The sequence below is a fragment of the Pantherophis guttatus genome, chromosome 10 (genome assembly GCF_059756535.1).
Source record: "Pantherophis guttatus breed Tessera chromosome 10, ASM5975653v1, whole genome shotgun sequence".
Lineage (NCBI taxonomy): Eukaryota > Metazoa > Chordata > Lepidosauria > Squamata > Colubridae > Pantherophis > Pantherophis guttatus.
Genome location: NC_142072.1, coordinates 11,363,398 through 11,380,909, shown reverse-complemented (window position 1 = coordinate 11,380,909; position 17,512 = coordinate 11,363,398). Strand labels below are relative to the sequence as shown.

Genomic DNA, 17,512 nt, shown 5'->3' with positions numbered 1-17,512 from the left:
AGCATGTGACACATCATCATGCACTACCAAGTCGTAGCTGCCCATTTCAACTAGGAGCCGTCAGGACAGGTGCCATAAGATGATCAATGGCAATTTGTGCATGCTCTGGCCAATTTTTAGTGTTTTTTTCAGCAGCATTTTCTTCCAGCCCTACCTTGAGATGCAGTAAATTGACACTTCGACTCTTAGCATGAAAAGAGAAGAGTCTAAGATAATGCAAGCAGCTATGAAACAGTCCCTCAACCAATCATTCATCATTTCAATAGGAGCATTTTCAAAAACCTTCATCTAAAATGTCTTTGATTGGGGCAAAGCCACTTATTACTGCACCAAATCTCTTATTTTATCTTTTTTTTTCCTTTAAAGGCATGAAACAGAACTAGAAAAATAAGTGTTCATTTGAATATCTTTTGGATCTTTTCTTCAAATGAATGCTTCCCTCGATTTATTTATTTTATCATTTGTTTTTAAGCCCGTCCATCCACATCAGTGACTCTGGGCAGGTAACCAGGATTAAAACCAAAACAAACACACACAAAAATCCACAATAAACTGCAAATGAACAGCAACAAAAAAAAATGTAAATATAAGTCATGCTCAAGGCCCATAACCTAGTTCCAACAAACAAAAGATGTATATAACAGGTTCAACCAACATTCTGACCCCATTCCAGAGTCTGTTCCACTGGAACCTACTCATCTGTATTACACCATACTTTTTTTTATATAGGGAATGTACAGGATCACGTAGATCAGTGGTGTCAAATTCAAGGCCCGGGGGCCGGATCCAGCCCGTGGGGTGCTTGGATCTGGCCCACAGGGCCACAAAACAGCGAAGGACTGGCCCACAGTTCCTCTGCCAGTGAAAACGGAGCTCGGGAGAGCTGCTCCCGAGCTCCCTTTTTGCTGATAGATGGTTGCAGGAGGCTGTCGCAGTCAAAACAGAGTTCGGGAGCCCATTTTCACGGTCAGAGCACTGGGGCCACCATAGGCACCCCCGACACGAGTGATGTCAAGCAGGCCATGCCCACCCTGGCCACGCCCACCCCGGCCCCTCAAGATCAAACACAACCCTGATGCGGCCCTCAATGAAATCGAGTTTGACACCCCTGACGTAGACAGACAAAATTCCATGCAGTTCACCACCCAAAGTGCAAAGATTTTCTAATATTTCTCATCTGCAATATCAGTTCTTCGTGGGACCCGATTCGTGCCGGTGTTGCAATCCTCTCAAGGAAGAGGGTCAGGGAGGGGGTGGGGGAAAGCAGCTGCTTAACTTCTGAACCTCGTAAGTCTCACAAGAACACGTATGGGCAGGTCCAGATTGGAAGGCGGAGGCACGTTTTGGCAGAATCCCTTTGATTTACCCCATGAAGGAGGAGCAATAGATTTCAACTCGGACTAGCACGTATCCTGGCAAAAGTTTTAGTGTCCACCTTTTCATCGCCAGAATCCCAGGGAGAAAGATTTCTTCCACTATACAAACTTCATTAGAGCTTTTCCAAAACCAAAGCATGGAAACCGGACAACTTGAAGACCTCGATGATAAGAGCTCTGGACATTTGGATGCTACCTTGAAACTCTTCCATATGTTTCTACTCCCTCCCGGGTAGAGAACTGCAAGGTAAAAATGCTACCATCCCCGCTGATTTCTACTAACCTGTTACACAGATGCGCTGCTGGGTTTGTTTCATTATTTTTATGCTTTGAATGAAAAGAACACTTCGGCTTCATCCAAGAAGAGATGGTCTTTACTTGTTTTGTGTGGGGCCTCATGAAGCATACGTTCTCAGGGATGGGAACAAATTGTGGATATTAATTGTCAGAGGAGCCTGAACAAGCCATGGCATAGGTCCATGCTGTGCCATGGATTCCCAGCGCAAGCATATATTGTACTGTAGTCCTAAAGTTTCACTGGTCAACTTAATATTATATCGCAGTGTTTCTCAACCTTAACAATTTTAAGGGGTGTGGACGTCAACTCACAGAATTCATTCTGGAAGTCGAAATCCACACATCTTAAAAAGGCCAAGTTTGGAAAGCATTCCGGTATTGTGTGTGAAAAGGAAGTCTCTTGCAGATTTTAAGTGGGCAAACCTTGGTACCCAAGAGTGTGCAACAATCATAATATATGCTGATATAGAATAACCAGTTAAAGCACACTTTTAAACAAAAACCCAGAGTGGGTCTATTAGCCGCTCTTGAGCAAAGAAGTGAGAGAAAATGAGAATGGGGTGAATGGGCACTAGAAAACGTGATTTTTGATTAGGAGTTGGTTGAATAAGACTGATCCTAGCCTATTCCAATTGCATTATCCAAAGGGGGTTTAAAATCTGCCGACTATGAAGTGCACATTCTTGTAACCAGTAGAACTCTTGGTCTAACCTTTCAGTTCCCTGCTTCTAGAATATTTCCGCATCCAAAGACACAAATAAATAAACCCTGTTCCTTCAGCCATTCTCATGAACTGAGATCCAGCAGAAAATATTTGGATCATGCCAGTGCAGACACTTAATAGAACAGTTGTTACTGAGTAACTGGAGAGTAAAAAAGAAGTTTTTTTAAAAAAAAAAAATATGGGAATCCCTCTGCTGCCAGTATGGCTCATGTTTTGCTCCCCTTCCAAAGGTATTTTTCTCACACGAGAGTTACTGCACTTGCCTTGGTTGAAAAAGTAGATTCTTCTCACCCAAACACACACATACACATTCTCCTTGTAAATTGAGGGAATGCAGCCCAACTCTACATTAAATCACAATAAAAGAGGAATTGATTACTACTGATAGAGTTAAATTGAGAGAGGTGTGTATCTTAACTCTTCTGGATAAGACCAACAGATAAGAGAGAGATAAAGAAAATACAAGTGATTCTTTTGTCTTCTTTCCCCCTATCATTTATTTTCAGATTTACAAGGGTTCTCCAGGGCCAAAACACACATGGGGGAAACTCTGTTTCAAGCCCCTCCATCAAGAGTCACAGCAATGACTTTTCAAATAACCACATTTCTATCCATGACCTGACCTTAGAGAGAAACCAAAGGAGGAGGAGGAGGAGGAGAAAAAGATGGAGAAGGAGAAGGAGAAGGAGAACAGGAAGAGGAAGAGGAAGAGGAAGACAACTTAATCCCATTTTGATTCAGGAAAGAGATGTTGCCCATGTACAAAGTTTGCAACGAGCACATGAGGGCTATTTTATTAAATGTCCAGTTTTGGACCTGATGGAATCCATATGGGATTAGTAACATTTGTCCCACTGGCTCAGCATTGGGAGGGGGGTGGGGAAACCGAGTAACTTAGTAGAAGGAATCACATTTCAAGTTTTCCTTGGGATAATGATAGAGGCTCCAAGAACCCAGGCTGCATTCCAGAAGAAAAAGATCTCCCACCCACCCCCACATCATCCCCGCTCCTCACCCTATCCACCTACCCACTGCCCAAATTGAAAAGCGAAAAGCTGAAAAGCAACATTCCCTCCTCCTTTCCCCCCTCCCCCCATGTCCTTTCTCCAAAGTGGCATTTCAATCAAGCAGAGCAGAAGAAAGCTTTAAAAAGTACTTCTGGCTCCCTCCCTACCAGACAGACAGGTGCCACTTAACTGCAATACGAGGAGGGAGGGAATCATTTCTCTCCCCCCCCCCTCCACTTCCTTGCTGCCGGGCACTGAAGGAGCAGAAGGAAATGTGGGAGGTCGGCCAAAAACGGTTGAATAAGTGACCAGGCTACTGATAAATGACCTCTCTCTCTTTCCCAGTGCAAAGAAGAAGAGGAAAAAATAATATGTACATTTAAAAGCAATCACTCACACCCTCTTCACTACTGCCAACAATACTTTTCTTCTCCTCTGGCTTAGGGAGAAGCAAAAGTGCTCTCCAGACTGAGTTCAATAAGGCTACAAGAGTAGTAACTCGCCTTCCTGGGTCAACAGCAATAGAGACGGGTCTCAGGAATCAAGTTCTGGACTTAAGGCAGAGTTTGGTTTGAACAGGGAGGGGGGTCACACGGGTGGGGGTGGGGGAAAACTCTTGCAATAAAGCCATGCCCTATTATGACCAAACATATGCTAGCAAGGATGCTACAGACTCTCTTAGAAGGATTCGGGGTTGGCCATCCTTGCCATTACTTTAATACTCCAAGCACCAACTCAGGTTGCAAAGCTGTTCTTTCAAGTAAAGGATGGAATAAAGGGGGAGGGGGGGAAAGGACCAGCATTTGACCAGCCTTTAAATTAACCTCTCTTTGCAGCCCAGGGGAAAACTGTTATAAGGACACAACCAACCCAAAAACCAAAAACCATTGGGTTCTTGGGCATCTAAACCAAAGCAAGAGATGCCGGAGAGACCCCACGAAAGGGATGAGAGTAGTAAAACTTCCCCAGCGCCTCTGGGAAACTAGGTAGCTAGGAAGCGGGGAGGGGAAGAGGGCGCACGGGGTGGGGAGGAGGACCCCCAGGTACCTTCCAGCCAGCGGAGCTGTTGCTGTCGCCTTTATCCTTAAAGTAGGGCACGTATCGGACCATCCAGTCGTAGATCTGGGAGAGGGTGAGCCGTTTCTCCGGGGAACTCTCGATCGCCTTGGTGATGAGATCGGCGTAAGACAGGTTGCCCCAAGCGTTCCGCCGCGAAGTCTTGGCTTTGCGGAGCTGTCCAACGTCCGCGCTCAAAGAAGGCAGCGCGGGGGTCGCTTTGCCACGCTCCGTCGCCACGCCGGCGTTCTCGGCGCCTTCGGGGCCGCCGGCCAAGGGGTGCTTCGGGGCGCCGCCGCCTCCTCCTCCTCCTCCTCCTCCACCACCACCAGCAGCAGCACCGCCGGTTCCATCGTCTTCTTCGCCCGGGAAGTCGGGGTGAGGCAGCGGCCAGGTGCAAGAGCGAGGCCGACTCTGAGGTTCAAAATCCGGGTCGATGTCAACCTGATGCGCCTGCAGCTTCTCATCCATGTTCCTCCCCCTCCCCCCCCCGCGGACGCCTTTTTCCCCCCACCTCCCCCTTTTTTTTTTTTTTACCCCTCTCTTTTATTCCGCTTTATATCCCGGGAAAAGGGAAGAGACAGTCTTCCTTTGTAAAAAAAAATATATATATAAAAATTTTAAAAAATTTTAAAAAATTCCAGCCAAAAGGTTTCCACCTCCCCGCCCAAAAAAAAAAAAAAAAAAAAAACCAAAAAAAAAAGCGTCGACTGGCAGCTCCGGAGCAGACGGGCGCGTTAGGAAGCGACGCTCCGCGGCGGCGGCGGCGGCGGCAGCAGCGGTAGCAGCAACAGCATCGCACCAAAGTGGGTCGGGGAGGAAAAAGGGAGAGAAAAGAGCGCGAGGGAGGCGGGATCGGAGACGCTGCCTCGCCGGCTTTGGGGAGGAAGGTGCGTCGGGGGAGCGGTGGGAAGGGAGGAGGGAAGCGGGAAGCGGCGGGGAGCCCGGAGCCCACAGCGCAGCCGGGCCGGTTCTCGGAGGCTCCAGCAGAAGGGGCAAAAAGAACGGCCGAAGGCGGAGGCGGCGGCGGCGGCGGCGGCTTCTTCCACCGAGCCCAGCGCAAGAGAAAGGCGAGGGGGAACGCCCGTTCGAGCAACAGATGAAACAGCTGGAGCGCAGGAAAAGACCTCGGCGAGCTTTCGAGGGTTGCCCGACAAGCTTTCCGGGGAGACCCCAGGCAGGCTCGAGGCCAAGGCAGTCCGCTTGCTTCCAAGAGGAAATCTTTGTTTGTTTGTTTGTTTGTTTGTTTGTTCCAAGAGGAGGAGGATTTCAAAATATGCCCAAGAGAAGAAAATATATAGATATCTATATCGATATTCAAACGACGGTTCGGGCGTTAGCGGAAGAATCCGGCGCTTAAGGGAGTCCGGAGACAGGGATGGAGACGCGGGGCGAGCGCCACCATGATCGCGCCCCGTCCTTTCCTCGACGACGGAGGAGACTCGCACCGGGAGCCGGCAGGCACCGGCTGGACTGGGCAGCCGATTGGCCAGGCAGGCAGGCAGGCAGGCAGGCAGAGGCAGCGCGTTCTGACGATTAGCACCTGCTGCTGCTGCTGCTGCTGCTGCCGCTGCCGCTGCTGGCAGACTCGGGGCGGCAGCCAGCCCTGGTCGCCGTCGCTGTCATCTTCCTGGCCAACCCGTCGTCTTCCTCCTCCTCCTTCTGCTTCTCCTCCCGCTGCTGCTGCTGCTGCTGCTGCTGCGCTCGTGCCGCCCCGAGCGGGCGCCGCCTCTCTCTGGGGACCCGACGGGATGGCAACATGCTGAGGAGAAGGAGGAGGAGGAGGAGGAGGAGGAGGAAGAGGCGGCGGCGGCAGCCAGAGGAGGAGAAAGCGGCGGAAACGGCGGCGGGAGCGACCGCCACTCTCTCTCTCTCTCTTTCTTTCTCTCTCTCTCTTTCCCTGCTCCGTTGCCCTCTCTCGTCACCGGGCGCCGAGAGCCGAGCGGACCCGTGCCTGCCACGGACAAGCAGCGCGCGCGGGAAGGAAGGGCAGCCAACGAGACCGCCAGGCGAGCCGGCCGCACTTCGGGGGGAGGAGAGGGGAGGGGAGGGAGGGAGGGTGGGGGGGGGGAGAAGAGGGAAGGGCCGGCCCGGTTGGTTGGGGAGGGGAGGGGGAGGGAAAGGCGGCGCCTCGCCCAGCACCTTAACACGAGGGCGAGGTGGAGGAGGAGGAGGAGGAGGAAGAGGAGGGTGCCCGCCTTCCTCCACTCACCCACCCACCCAGCCCGCCTTCTTTGGCCGCGCTTCCCCCACCCCCACCCCTCCTGGCTGCTGGCCGGCTGGTGCCAAAGTCGCACGGGCTCCTCGGCCGTCCACTGACCCCCCACAAAGGCACGTGACCACAACACGCCGGGTATTTCCCAGCCGAGAAGGGAAAGCAGCTGTTGCTGCTGCTGCTGCAACCGCCTCCGGACAAGCGCTCGGACCAAGGCGGCCGGCTTTGGCCTCGCCCGGGCGGACCCTGCCTGGACATCTCCCAAACTGTCCGCCCGGCCGATGCGCTTTGCTTTTTTCCCCCCAAGGGTTGAGGCGAAGGGGGTGGAAGGGGGAGGGGAGGTGCTTTGCAGGCGCATGGGAGGTGTAGTCCCCCCCCATCCCTTCACGGCATCGTTCATCCAGGGTGAGAGAGGGGAGGGGGGGTCTCTCTTCACAGCCAGGGCTTGGAAATAGGATTTGAGCCCCTTCCCTTGCACGGTCTGCAGGGTGCATGAAGCCTTGAGGGGGTGGGTGGAGGGGACTGTCTGCGAGACTGTCTCCGCACACGGCCGGGCAGGACTCCCGCGCGACCAGCCGGCTTCCTCCCCGTCTTGCAATGAGGCCCACAGCTGGTCTCCTGACCCCGCCCACCCGCCGGGCTCTTCCCAGCCCCCGCGCTCCTCCCCCGCTGGCTTTTCCCGGGTTTCTCCCTGGCTTGCTCCAAATCGTTACACTGACCTGACCCTGTGCCGCCTCCTGATTGGAAGGAGCGCGGCACATGACCTAGACCTCCGCGCGCTCTCATTGGCTCGATCCCCAGCCAGCGTTTATTAAAAAAAAAAAAAAAGAAAAAAGGAAGGAAGGAGGGCAGAGGGAACCTCCCCCCTCTGTGAGGTCTACGCTTCTTGAGTTACCCGCGGGTAACCCAGGGCAACGAATCTCACCAAGCCGGACCGCCGTTGAATGAAGCCACGCCCACGGCTTCGACCAATTCACGCCGAGGCCGTCGACGCCCCGCCCCCCACCCCCTCCGCCGCTCTGCCTGACTCTCTGGCGAGCGAAAAGACGGCGCGGCGGCGCTGGCCACGCCCACCTTTCCTTCCAGGCTTGTCGTCCTTTAGGAGCTTCTCCTCAGCGGCTCTTCGCATGATTGACCCACATTGAGGATGCCGCCTGACGCGCTTTGCGTCGATCCAGGATGAAGTCCTGCGGATTTCGGCGGGATTTTCAAAGTCGTCGTGCTCCAGAAGCTGGCAGACCTTTCCCCGTTTTTCATTTTACGGAGACGGTTCCGTCCGTCAGTCATTAAAGAAAAAAAAAACACCTTTATTTTCTCAGAAACTCTTTAAAACGGGATGTCTCGGTTGCAATGAAAATAAAATAAATAAATAATAACGATAATGACGTAAATAAGGCGGATGGATAGGCTTGCATCAGCAAGAACCAGCGCTGGTTGTGCCCATTTGTGGCTTAAAGCAAGGGAGCATATCCACCCCGGTGTCCTGAGATGACACAACATGCCTCTCACTACACACAAATAAAAATGCAAGGGCTGGGTTGGTGCCTCAGCCGCGCTAGCCTCAAGTAATCTTCCTTAATGTGCCTTAGCTTCCAGTGCTCTAATGACTAACTTCACACTACGGCAAAAAAAACGACAAATTCACAGATAATTATCCCAACCCAAGCGCCTCTGGGTTTTAGCATTCGTTTTGATTTCGCATTTTCCTTGCAATTAAGTCGTTCGGGTTTGGCCATTGTTTCTGCCATAACCTTGCCTGCCCTTTCCCTTCACCGGTATTTGGTTTTTTTATTTTTCTCTTTTTAAACCATTTCTCAAATAAATACAGCGACAGTTAATACATTGGTGTCGGTTTTATTAGTCTTTTCTTCATGGTTTTTTGGCAGAGTTCCCGAAAGACTCATACACCTTTCTTAAATTACAAAAGGGAATGTTCAAAGAGGCTACCTAGTCAATACATCGCCAAAATCACACAATCATGGATAGGCACATACATGTGGAATTAGAATTTTTCAATGGAGTAAAAATACACAGTACAAGCAAAACCAAAAATAGAAAATAAGAAATAGGTGGGGGGGAAAGAGGGAGGGGGAACAGTTATGTCTTCCACCATTCTATCAAGTAATTACCGTCATAAACTTTTCCCCAACCTCTTTGTCCTTTTTAATCCCCAAATCATCACTTTGATTTTTTTCTGTCAACAAGAACTCCATATCCAGAGTCCTTCTTTTGAAAAGCGTAGCCAGTTTTAATTTTTGAGGCAGTTTAGAAATGTGAAAGATGATGGATGGATGGATAGATGGATCATTTCCAGTTTACAAAAAAAAAAAAAAAAGCCTTTATCATTTTTTTCTCTGAACAAACTGATCATTACAATCGCACATTTGAAAATAAACTGAGATACCAAATGCAACAACTATATACACCACAAAGGAAAAATGGAGTTTGCACCTGACAATCAAATTCCAGTACATTTAAGCTAGAGGGCAATAACAACCCGAGAAACATTTCTTTATCCCTAGAGCAAAAAGTGACCCAAAGGGATCACTCAGTTTAATGTCATCCTACTAGTAGTGTCAAACTTGGTAAAATAATAACATTTGTTAGCAGTCAAGAGATTAGCATCAAAAATGTTGCTGCCTTTGGAGCTGTAAAATCCCACATCAGCAGATCCTGGAAAAAAAACCATTGCAAATAGGCAAACATATTTTATATATTAGAGGTCCAATTAGAGGTGCTTGGCATCTCCAGTTCAAAGGATGAGATGAAAAACAACACCAAAGACCTCAATTTCAGGAACCCGGGGAGATGCACCCTAGTAAGAAAAGACAGTATTGAGATTGGTGAATCAATGCTTCAGCCGAGTACAAGGCAGCTTCTTATATTTTTCTCCCTCACGTGAAAAAAATGTGTCTAAAGTTATAAAAGGTTATAAACTGGAGGTTATAATTAAGTTACAGCAGCATTGCAACAGGGATGTTGGCTCCCAATTCACTTCTGAGTACTGGTTGTAATCTGGAAAGCTCTGTACAGCTTGAGGATCACAATTTCTGAACAAGTATCCCTTCCTGGATATATTTTGTCTGAGTCCAGTGGAAAGCATGGGAGGAAATGCTCCTGAGATACAGCAAGCAGCATTTTCGATAGCAGTCACCCCTCCCCTCAATCTCTGGAATGCATTCCCCAAAAAGGCATACCTAGGGCCTCCTTTGTCATCTTTTTGGCACCAGGCAAAGAGTGTTGAGTTCTCCCAGGCTTTTTAATTTTATCATAATTGTAGTTTTCTGCACTTCAGTTGCAATGTGGTGTTCTAAATGAATAAACTTTAATCTCGTTAAAATTTTAGTCTTCCCTGCGTTCAGCAACAAACTACTCTCTTTGCTTTGCTATTTTTCCATCTTCGTGTATCTTTAGGAATAAATGGATGGTTAAATAAGTAAGAGGTTGTCAACGCAGTACTGATGCCAGCTCATCTGTCTTGGCTTTGCAGCTGATATACTGTGCTTTTCTGGAGAATAAGATCTGGCAAGTAAGAAAATATGGGAGACGGTTGCTGCCTTCTTTGCATCCCCCAGGGCTAACACAGTCATGGTCTAAGCCAAGAATCTCAACGGCAAGCGTGCATGTGGGCAGCTTTCCCTGCCCAGTACCTCCATCCCTGATTTTCATAGGGCTGGATGTAGCTCTGGTGAGAATCAAGGCTGTCTTTGTATGAAGGTGGGAGGTAGTCACTGTCTCCCCAGGAACTGCCTGGGTATTGGGGTATCAATTATCTTTGGCTGCCAAAGACATGGTCCCTCCACAGCACAGCTAGCAAGACAAGTGTCAGGTGTGAAAGGTGCATTACGTTGTGTATGTCATCCCAGCTGTTCACAGCAACCTAACCTCACCTCCTTTGTGCAGCGATGAGCAGGTTGGGCTAAGGACACGGAGGGCGTGCCAACTCTTTTGAATACAGAGCACCTGGGCTGGAAGTTAGCCAAGCTGCCTTGAGAGCTGAACCCTTCTTCAGTCCAGAAGGAGCCATGCTGCCTATGATAGGAATGCAGTATTCAAGGAAAGGCTCGCCTCAAACTGTATCCAACCGATACAGTTAGTGAGCAGTCTTGATTTTAAGTGACAGCTGGATTGGAATAGGGAATAAAAAGAACTGAACAGATTTAGATAAAACAAGTCCAGCCAGAGAATTGCAAGATGTAGACAGAATACAGAATAATAAAGTTGGAAGGTTGGACTAGAAGACCATAGCGGTCTTCTAATCCAACCCCCTGCTCCAGCAGAAAAATCTATCCCATTCCAGCCAAATGGCTATCAAGTCTCTTCTTAAAAGTCTCTTCTTAAAAACTCCAGTGATGGAGCACCTACAACCTCTGGAGAGAAGCTGTTCCACTGATTAATTGTTCTGGCATGAAATTTCAAACTATTATTTTTGTGATAGACAGTTCCTAAAAACCAGAGATCCAGAGACGTAATGAGGGAATTCTGGAGACAGATTTCTCCAATAAACTTTCACACTTGCAGGTCCTTGTTCTCATGCCTACTACTGGGACAGACATGAATATACCAAATGAGGCCCTTGACAAAACAGGTTTCTCCTACGGCCTCTGACAGTATTCAGCCAAATATTTTATCACACCCACATAGTCCTTAGCATCAAAGGCACAAGAATCTTTGTGGTAATTGCATTAAGGAGAGTGGTGATAAATCTTCATATACTCCAGCTCACTTCCTTATAACCCTTGCACAGAAATGCGTGCAAAGAATTGTTCCCAATCTTATCTTTTCAGAAGAACTGGCTTCCAATTCTTCCTGGTTTTTAATTCTCATTTTTAAGTAGTTAAGGTCAGCAGCAGGGTTAGGAGAAATGCTACTTAGAGATACAGGAAGAGATCCTGCTGGAACAGGTGAAAATATTCCTTAAGAGTCTCTTTTTTAATTTTTATAGAGATATCATGATCTAATGCTCTTGCTGCCCTACTCCATTGTGGATTATTTCTCATTTCTAAAGGAAATTTGCTGGAATTTGTGAGAAGATGCCCTAAAAAATGCCACGTTTAGGTAAAAGGCCTACAACTCGCAGAAATAGTTCTCAAAATTCCAGTTACTAGCAAGAAATATTTGCCACCAGAAAGAGAAAATGCATCCGTCTAAAAAGGAGGCAAATGGTATTCAGATATGCCAGTGTTTTTCAACCTTAAAAGTGTATGGAGTTAAGCTGGCTGGGGAATTCTGGGAGTCAAACTCCACACATCTTTGAGCTGCCAAGATTGAGGAACACTGAAATATGCTAATGGTTATATCATTATATGCAAATCTAGATATAATTGTAACAACTATTAACTTTCGTCTAATTAATAAGCTCAACCTAGCAAGATAAACAATTCCCATGTGACACTTCTCAGTCCAGATCAATATGTTATGCCTGTCATCAAAATTTACCTCCTGGGTAATTTCCAGGCCTTCTGTTCTCACTTGATGGGTCTGTCTTTCATTTAGATTGGGCTGGACAGCCTTCACAATAGGTGGTATACACAGCAGATTGTGGGGTCCTACAAGAAAAGAGTAGAGAATTCTCCCACTCAGGTTGTCAGGAGCCACATTCCATTCTAAAATATCCAGGGGTCGGCTGCTGGGGGTTCGCAGGGGTTCGGGAGAATCTCTAGCTAAGATTCTGTGCAGTTCGGAGAACCCCCAAATCCCACTTCTGTCTGGCCCCACCCTCCCCATTCTTCCCGGGAGTCCCCAAGAGGCCCATTTTGGATGCAGATAAGTGCAGGGCGTGCACAGAGGCTCAGGGAGGGCGAAAAACAGGTCTACCAGAAGTTTAGGAAGGCCAGAAGAGGGCCTCCGGAGCCTGGGGAGGCCGTTTTTGCCCTCCCGGAGGCTTGAGGAAATCCTCTGGAGCCCGGGGAGGGCAAAAACGCACCCCACCCCCCATGCTGTGGTGCAAGGGGGCCGACTAGGCCCCACCTACCATGGCCAAGCCCACCCAGCAACCAGGCAGAGAACTCTTTGCTAAAATTTTTGAAGCCCTGAAAATATCCCAAATTATCGTACCATCCTGCCCTTTCCAATTAGGTCTTTTAGAGACAACTGTCGTAGGTGTTTTTACTAATATTTTGCTAAAATTTGTAATTCCTCTCCAAAAGTTTTCTTCTCCTGTAGAAGAGGCTTTTATTTGTTTACTTCATTCTCCAGATATTTGAAAACTTTGGGGAGTTGAAGCAGTGGTGAAATCCAAATTTTTTTTACTACCGGTTCTGTGGGCATGGCTTGGTGGGTGTGGTGTGGCTTGGTGGGCGGGGAAGGGGAAGGATACTGCAAAATCTCCATTCCCATCATACTCCAGGGGAAGGATACTGCAAAATCTCCATTCCCATCCCACTCCAGGGGAAGGATATTGCAAAATCTCCATTCCCACCCCACTCTGGGGCCAGCCAGGTGATATTTGCCAGTTCTCTGAACTACTCAAAATTTCCACTACTGGTTCTCCAGAACCAGTCAGAACCTGCTGGATTTCACCCCTGAGTAGAAGGTACAGAACTGTCCTGGAGTACAGGTAGCCTTTGACTTAAAACCATTCATATAATGACTATTCAAGTTACAACGGCACTGAAAAAAAGGACTTACAACAGATCCTCGCACTTACAACCGTGGCAGTATTCCCCCTGGTCACGTGACCAAAATTTGGGTGCTTGGCACCTAGCATATATTTACAACGGTTGCAGTATCCCATGATTGCCGTTTGTAACCTTCCCAGTTGTCTTCTGGCAAGCAAAATCAATGGGGGAAATTGGGGTTGCTTAACGACTTGCCAATTCTCTTAACTGCAGTGATTCACTTAACAATCATGGCAAAAAATGTTATAAAATTGGTTATGTCTCACTGAACAACTGCCTTGCTTAACAACATAAATTCAGGTCCCATTTGTGGTTGTAAATTGAGGATTACATATATTGGCTGTATTAAGTTTGTTTGGGCTACACTGCACCTCTGTGCACTATACCATAGCTACATGGGTTGCTCCAGTTCCTGCTATGACCCTTCCCCCAGGGGAAAAAATCCTTGTTGATATCTTCCTAGGAGGGGGTTATTTGAAGGAGGGGAGGCAGCCATGGAGATTAGAAACTACCATATTAAATATTCAAAGGCTTAGACATAATTCTCAGCCATCTTTTTTTTAGGAAGGCAATAGCTTAAAATTCATGTGCTGCATCCGTGCAATTTCCCTAAAATGTTCTTCTTTAAGGGAAAAAAACATTGCCATCCAATTAAAAGAAAACAACTGGGGGAAAAATATAGTCATTTCCTGCCAAACACTGTGTTTTACACAACTCTTTCTCCCAACTGCAAGCCTCTAAATGTGTGGGCTTTCCCAGCCAGTACATCTAGTGCTGAAATTCCTAGAAGTTGAATTCCACGCATCTCAAGGGGACTCGACTTAGAAAAGGCATCTTATATTGGCTAGCAATGATACTTGCTGGATTCTTCCTCTTCAGTCTCTGGCTACCTTTCCCAGCATTTTCCCTCTCTTCTCCAAGCCCAGACTTTCTCCGTGTGGCTGGATGGCCCAGCACACTCTCCCCTATAATTGAGCTGGTCACTCCCAATGATCTCACCACAAGGCAATGCAACTGGAAGTCAGACACCTGCCATCCAAGCCAAGGGTATAATTAGTAATCATCCTCTGAAAGCTTAGGAGATGAGATGTCACCCAGTGTAGTAGGAGGAGCTGGCGTGTGCACACTAAGCATGTCAGCATCTGTTGTCTTCATTAAAATTGCAGGTCCTCAAATGTCTGGTTAAGGGGGTAAGAAGGAGGTAGGTGACGACTACCCTTAATATAAATATTGTGCCAAAGGCAATCCTGTTTCCTAATAATGGCTCAGGTTTTGAAAGAGGCCGTGCCCAGTTGGAAGGCAGCATCTCACTGACTTTGGCCGATTTCCCAAAAGGTAAGCAGGATCAGATCTGATTAGCACTTAGATGGGAGATTATGAGATCTCCCTCTGTTATGGGCTAGACTGGAAACTTAGAAGAAGAAACAAATCCAAGAACAAACCTGTTTTGTACTGTTGTCAAAGTCCCTTACATGAATACATCCAGCAGATAACACAATTCTAAGGAGACTTTACCTTATTAAAAAGACAAAAGATTCCTTTCATTTTCTGATATATTCCCATGAACATGCTTGATCTGTCCTCACGTTTGGTTTATTAGAGCAGGCTTCCCCAACCTGATACTCTAATCCATAATTCTCAAAAAAAAAAAATCCCTATTGACTCATAAAACAACTGTACATTTAAAACAGGTTGCGATCAACTGAAGTAGCCCATCTCAAGAATAATGGACCTATGCTCTGACATTTTATTTTTTAAAAAATAATTTTTATTAGTTTTTTTAAAACAAAAAAAAGGAAATTTTTACAATTTTTTTCTTTACAACATTTCCACATGTATTCATTTCTTATATATCCATTTTCCCCTTATTTCAATTTACTATCTATACATGTGATTCTAATATTTATTTATACATATGAAAATATCAATGTACTAAATTACAATCATACATTCTGTCTCAGTTCCATTTCTACATGTTTGTTCCAACAGGATACAAAGATTCCTCATTTAATCTTTCCTTGCCCTTTATACCTCTCCTCTAACCATTCATACCATTTATCCCATACCATGTAGCATTCTGTTTCCTCCTTATCTTGTATTTCTTTTGTGAGTTTATCCATCTCTGCACACTCTAAAATTGTTCTTATCCAATTTTCTTCTATTGGTATATTATTATTTTTCCAATTTTGTGCATATATTATTATCGCTCCTGTTGTGATATGTATAATTAAGTATTGTATTTTTTGTCATAATTTCCTGGAAGTATTCCTAACAAAAATAGTTCTGGTTTCATCTGTATTCGCTGTTTGGTTATTTCTTCTAAATATATTCTTATTCTATTCCAATATTGTTTTACTTTGGGGCACGTCCACCACATGTGATAGTATGTTCTCTGATTTTGTTTACATTTCCAACAAGTTGATGGGGTATTGGGGAACATTTTGGCCAGTGTTGCTGGTGGAAGGTGCCACCTGACAACATTTTAAATGACTTCCTATGTTCAAAGCCTAATTTTAAGTATTGCATAGAATCGTAGCCTTGGCAGGGATCTTTGAGATCTTCTAATTCAGGGGTTTCCAAACTTGGCAACTTTTAAGACTTGTGGACTTCAACTCCCCTCCCAGAATTCTGGGAGCTGAAATCCACAAGTCTTAAAGTTGCTATGTTTAGAGATGCCTAATGTAAAATATGGTCCAAGAATTGATACTATCAGGGGTGGGCTTCAAAAATTTTAGCAAGAGGTTCTCTGCCCGGTTGCTGGGTGGGCATGGTCATGGTGAGCATGGCCTAGTCGGCCTCCTGTACCATGGTGGGGAGGCGTTTTTTCCTTCCTGGGCTCCTGAGGCTCCTGAAACAAGAGAATAGCATAGTACAGTGGGTTCTCAACCTTTTCTTCACCACAACTCCCCTTTAAATACCTTTTGTGGCCATGGATCATGGCCACGGACCCCCCCAAGACTTAACTCAAGATTTAAATCATACATTTCTTCGTGGACCCCCTGTGATGACATTGTGCCCCCCTCCAGGGATCGGCAGACCACAAATTGAGAATCACTGGCATACTAGGTTTGATTACTCAGGTCAGCTTCTCCATTATATTCCATGTTTTCAAACCTGAGAGACAATACATGTTCAATGAGCTCATGTCTAATCAGCAGATTGCTGTTTCCGTTACAGCAGTGGCATATCTTTTCTTTAACTCTTTAGAACACCCATTAGCTTTCTCATCTTCATGAAAGCCTGAGCTTAAACCCTTCTGAATGAAATGCTGAGCATAAGCTCTTCTCTAGAAGTCTGTGTCTCAACCTCCAAAGGGATGACATGAAATGGATTGCCCAGTTCCAACAATAGGAGACCACTTCCTCTGAGTCTATCTTGTCCAAATACTCTTCACCTTCTCTGAGGAACCTGAGGATGGTCAGACGTGCCTTCAAACATTTACAGCTATACAACTTACAGAATACCACATCAGCATGTAATATTCCTTTTCTTAGACTATTGGGGGGGGGGGCGAGAATAAAACGTAATGTCCAACGTACTGGAAAAAAAATAGAGGTAAAGGTAAAGATTCCCCTCGCACATATGTGCTAGTCGTTCCCAACTCTAGGGGGTGTTGCTCATCTCCGTTTCAAAGCCAAAGAGCCAGCTCTGTCCGAAGACATCTCCATCGTCATGTGGTCGGCATGACTAAATGCCAAAGAACGCTGTACCTTTCCACCAAAGGTGGTCCCTATTTTTCTACTTGCATTTTTTAACGTGCGTTTGAACTGCTAGGTTGGCAGAAGCTGGGAGAAGTAATGGGAGCTCACCCCATTATGCGGCACTAGGGATTCGAACCGCTGAACTGCCGACCTTTCGATCGACAAGCTCAGCCTCTTAGCCACTGAGCCACCGCGTCCCTCTGGAAAAAAAAAATAAGGCACTATAATTTGTTTGCCTGTTGTCTTCAGCTGATGAGATGAAATCCAACTTCTGTACAGATCATGGTGCCCTTCGGTTCACTATTGCCAGAATACTCTGGGAGTGTACCAATTATCCCAATGCCCATTGAAGATGCTGGCCTGTAGAAATTGGCTGAGCAAAGTAAAAGAAAAGCAGAGAGATGATGATGTGTTCCAGTTAAGCAACAGAGAGTTTGATATGCCCGGTTGGCAGGCTAAACCACGTTCTTGGGAGGAACCCCATTAAAATAATGGTCTTTATTGAGAGAATCATAA

At 46.6% G+C, this 17,512-nt stretch overlaps 1 protein-coding gene across 1 annotated transcript in view; it reads right to left on the bottom strand.

The window, feature by feature from the left end:
* FOXO6 (forkhead box O6) overlaps positions 1–4,963 on the bottom strand; it is a 161,993-nt gene extending 157,030 nt beyond the window's left edge. The window contains exon 1 of the mRNA XM_034423581.3: positions 4,452–4,963. Coding sequence (XP_034279472.2) covers positions 4,452–4,931 — 480 coding nt within the window. The 5' untranslated portion in view covers positions 4,932–4,963. The remainder of the gene's footprint in view (positions 1–4,451) is intronic.
* Positions 4,964–17,512: the final 12,549 nt, after the last annotated feature.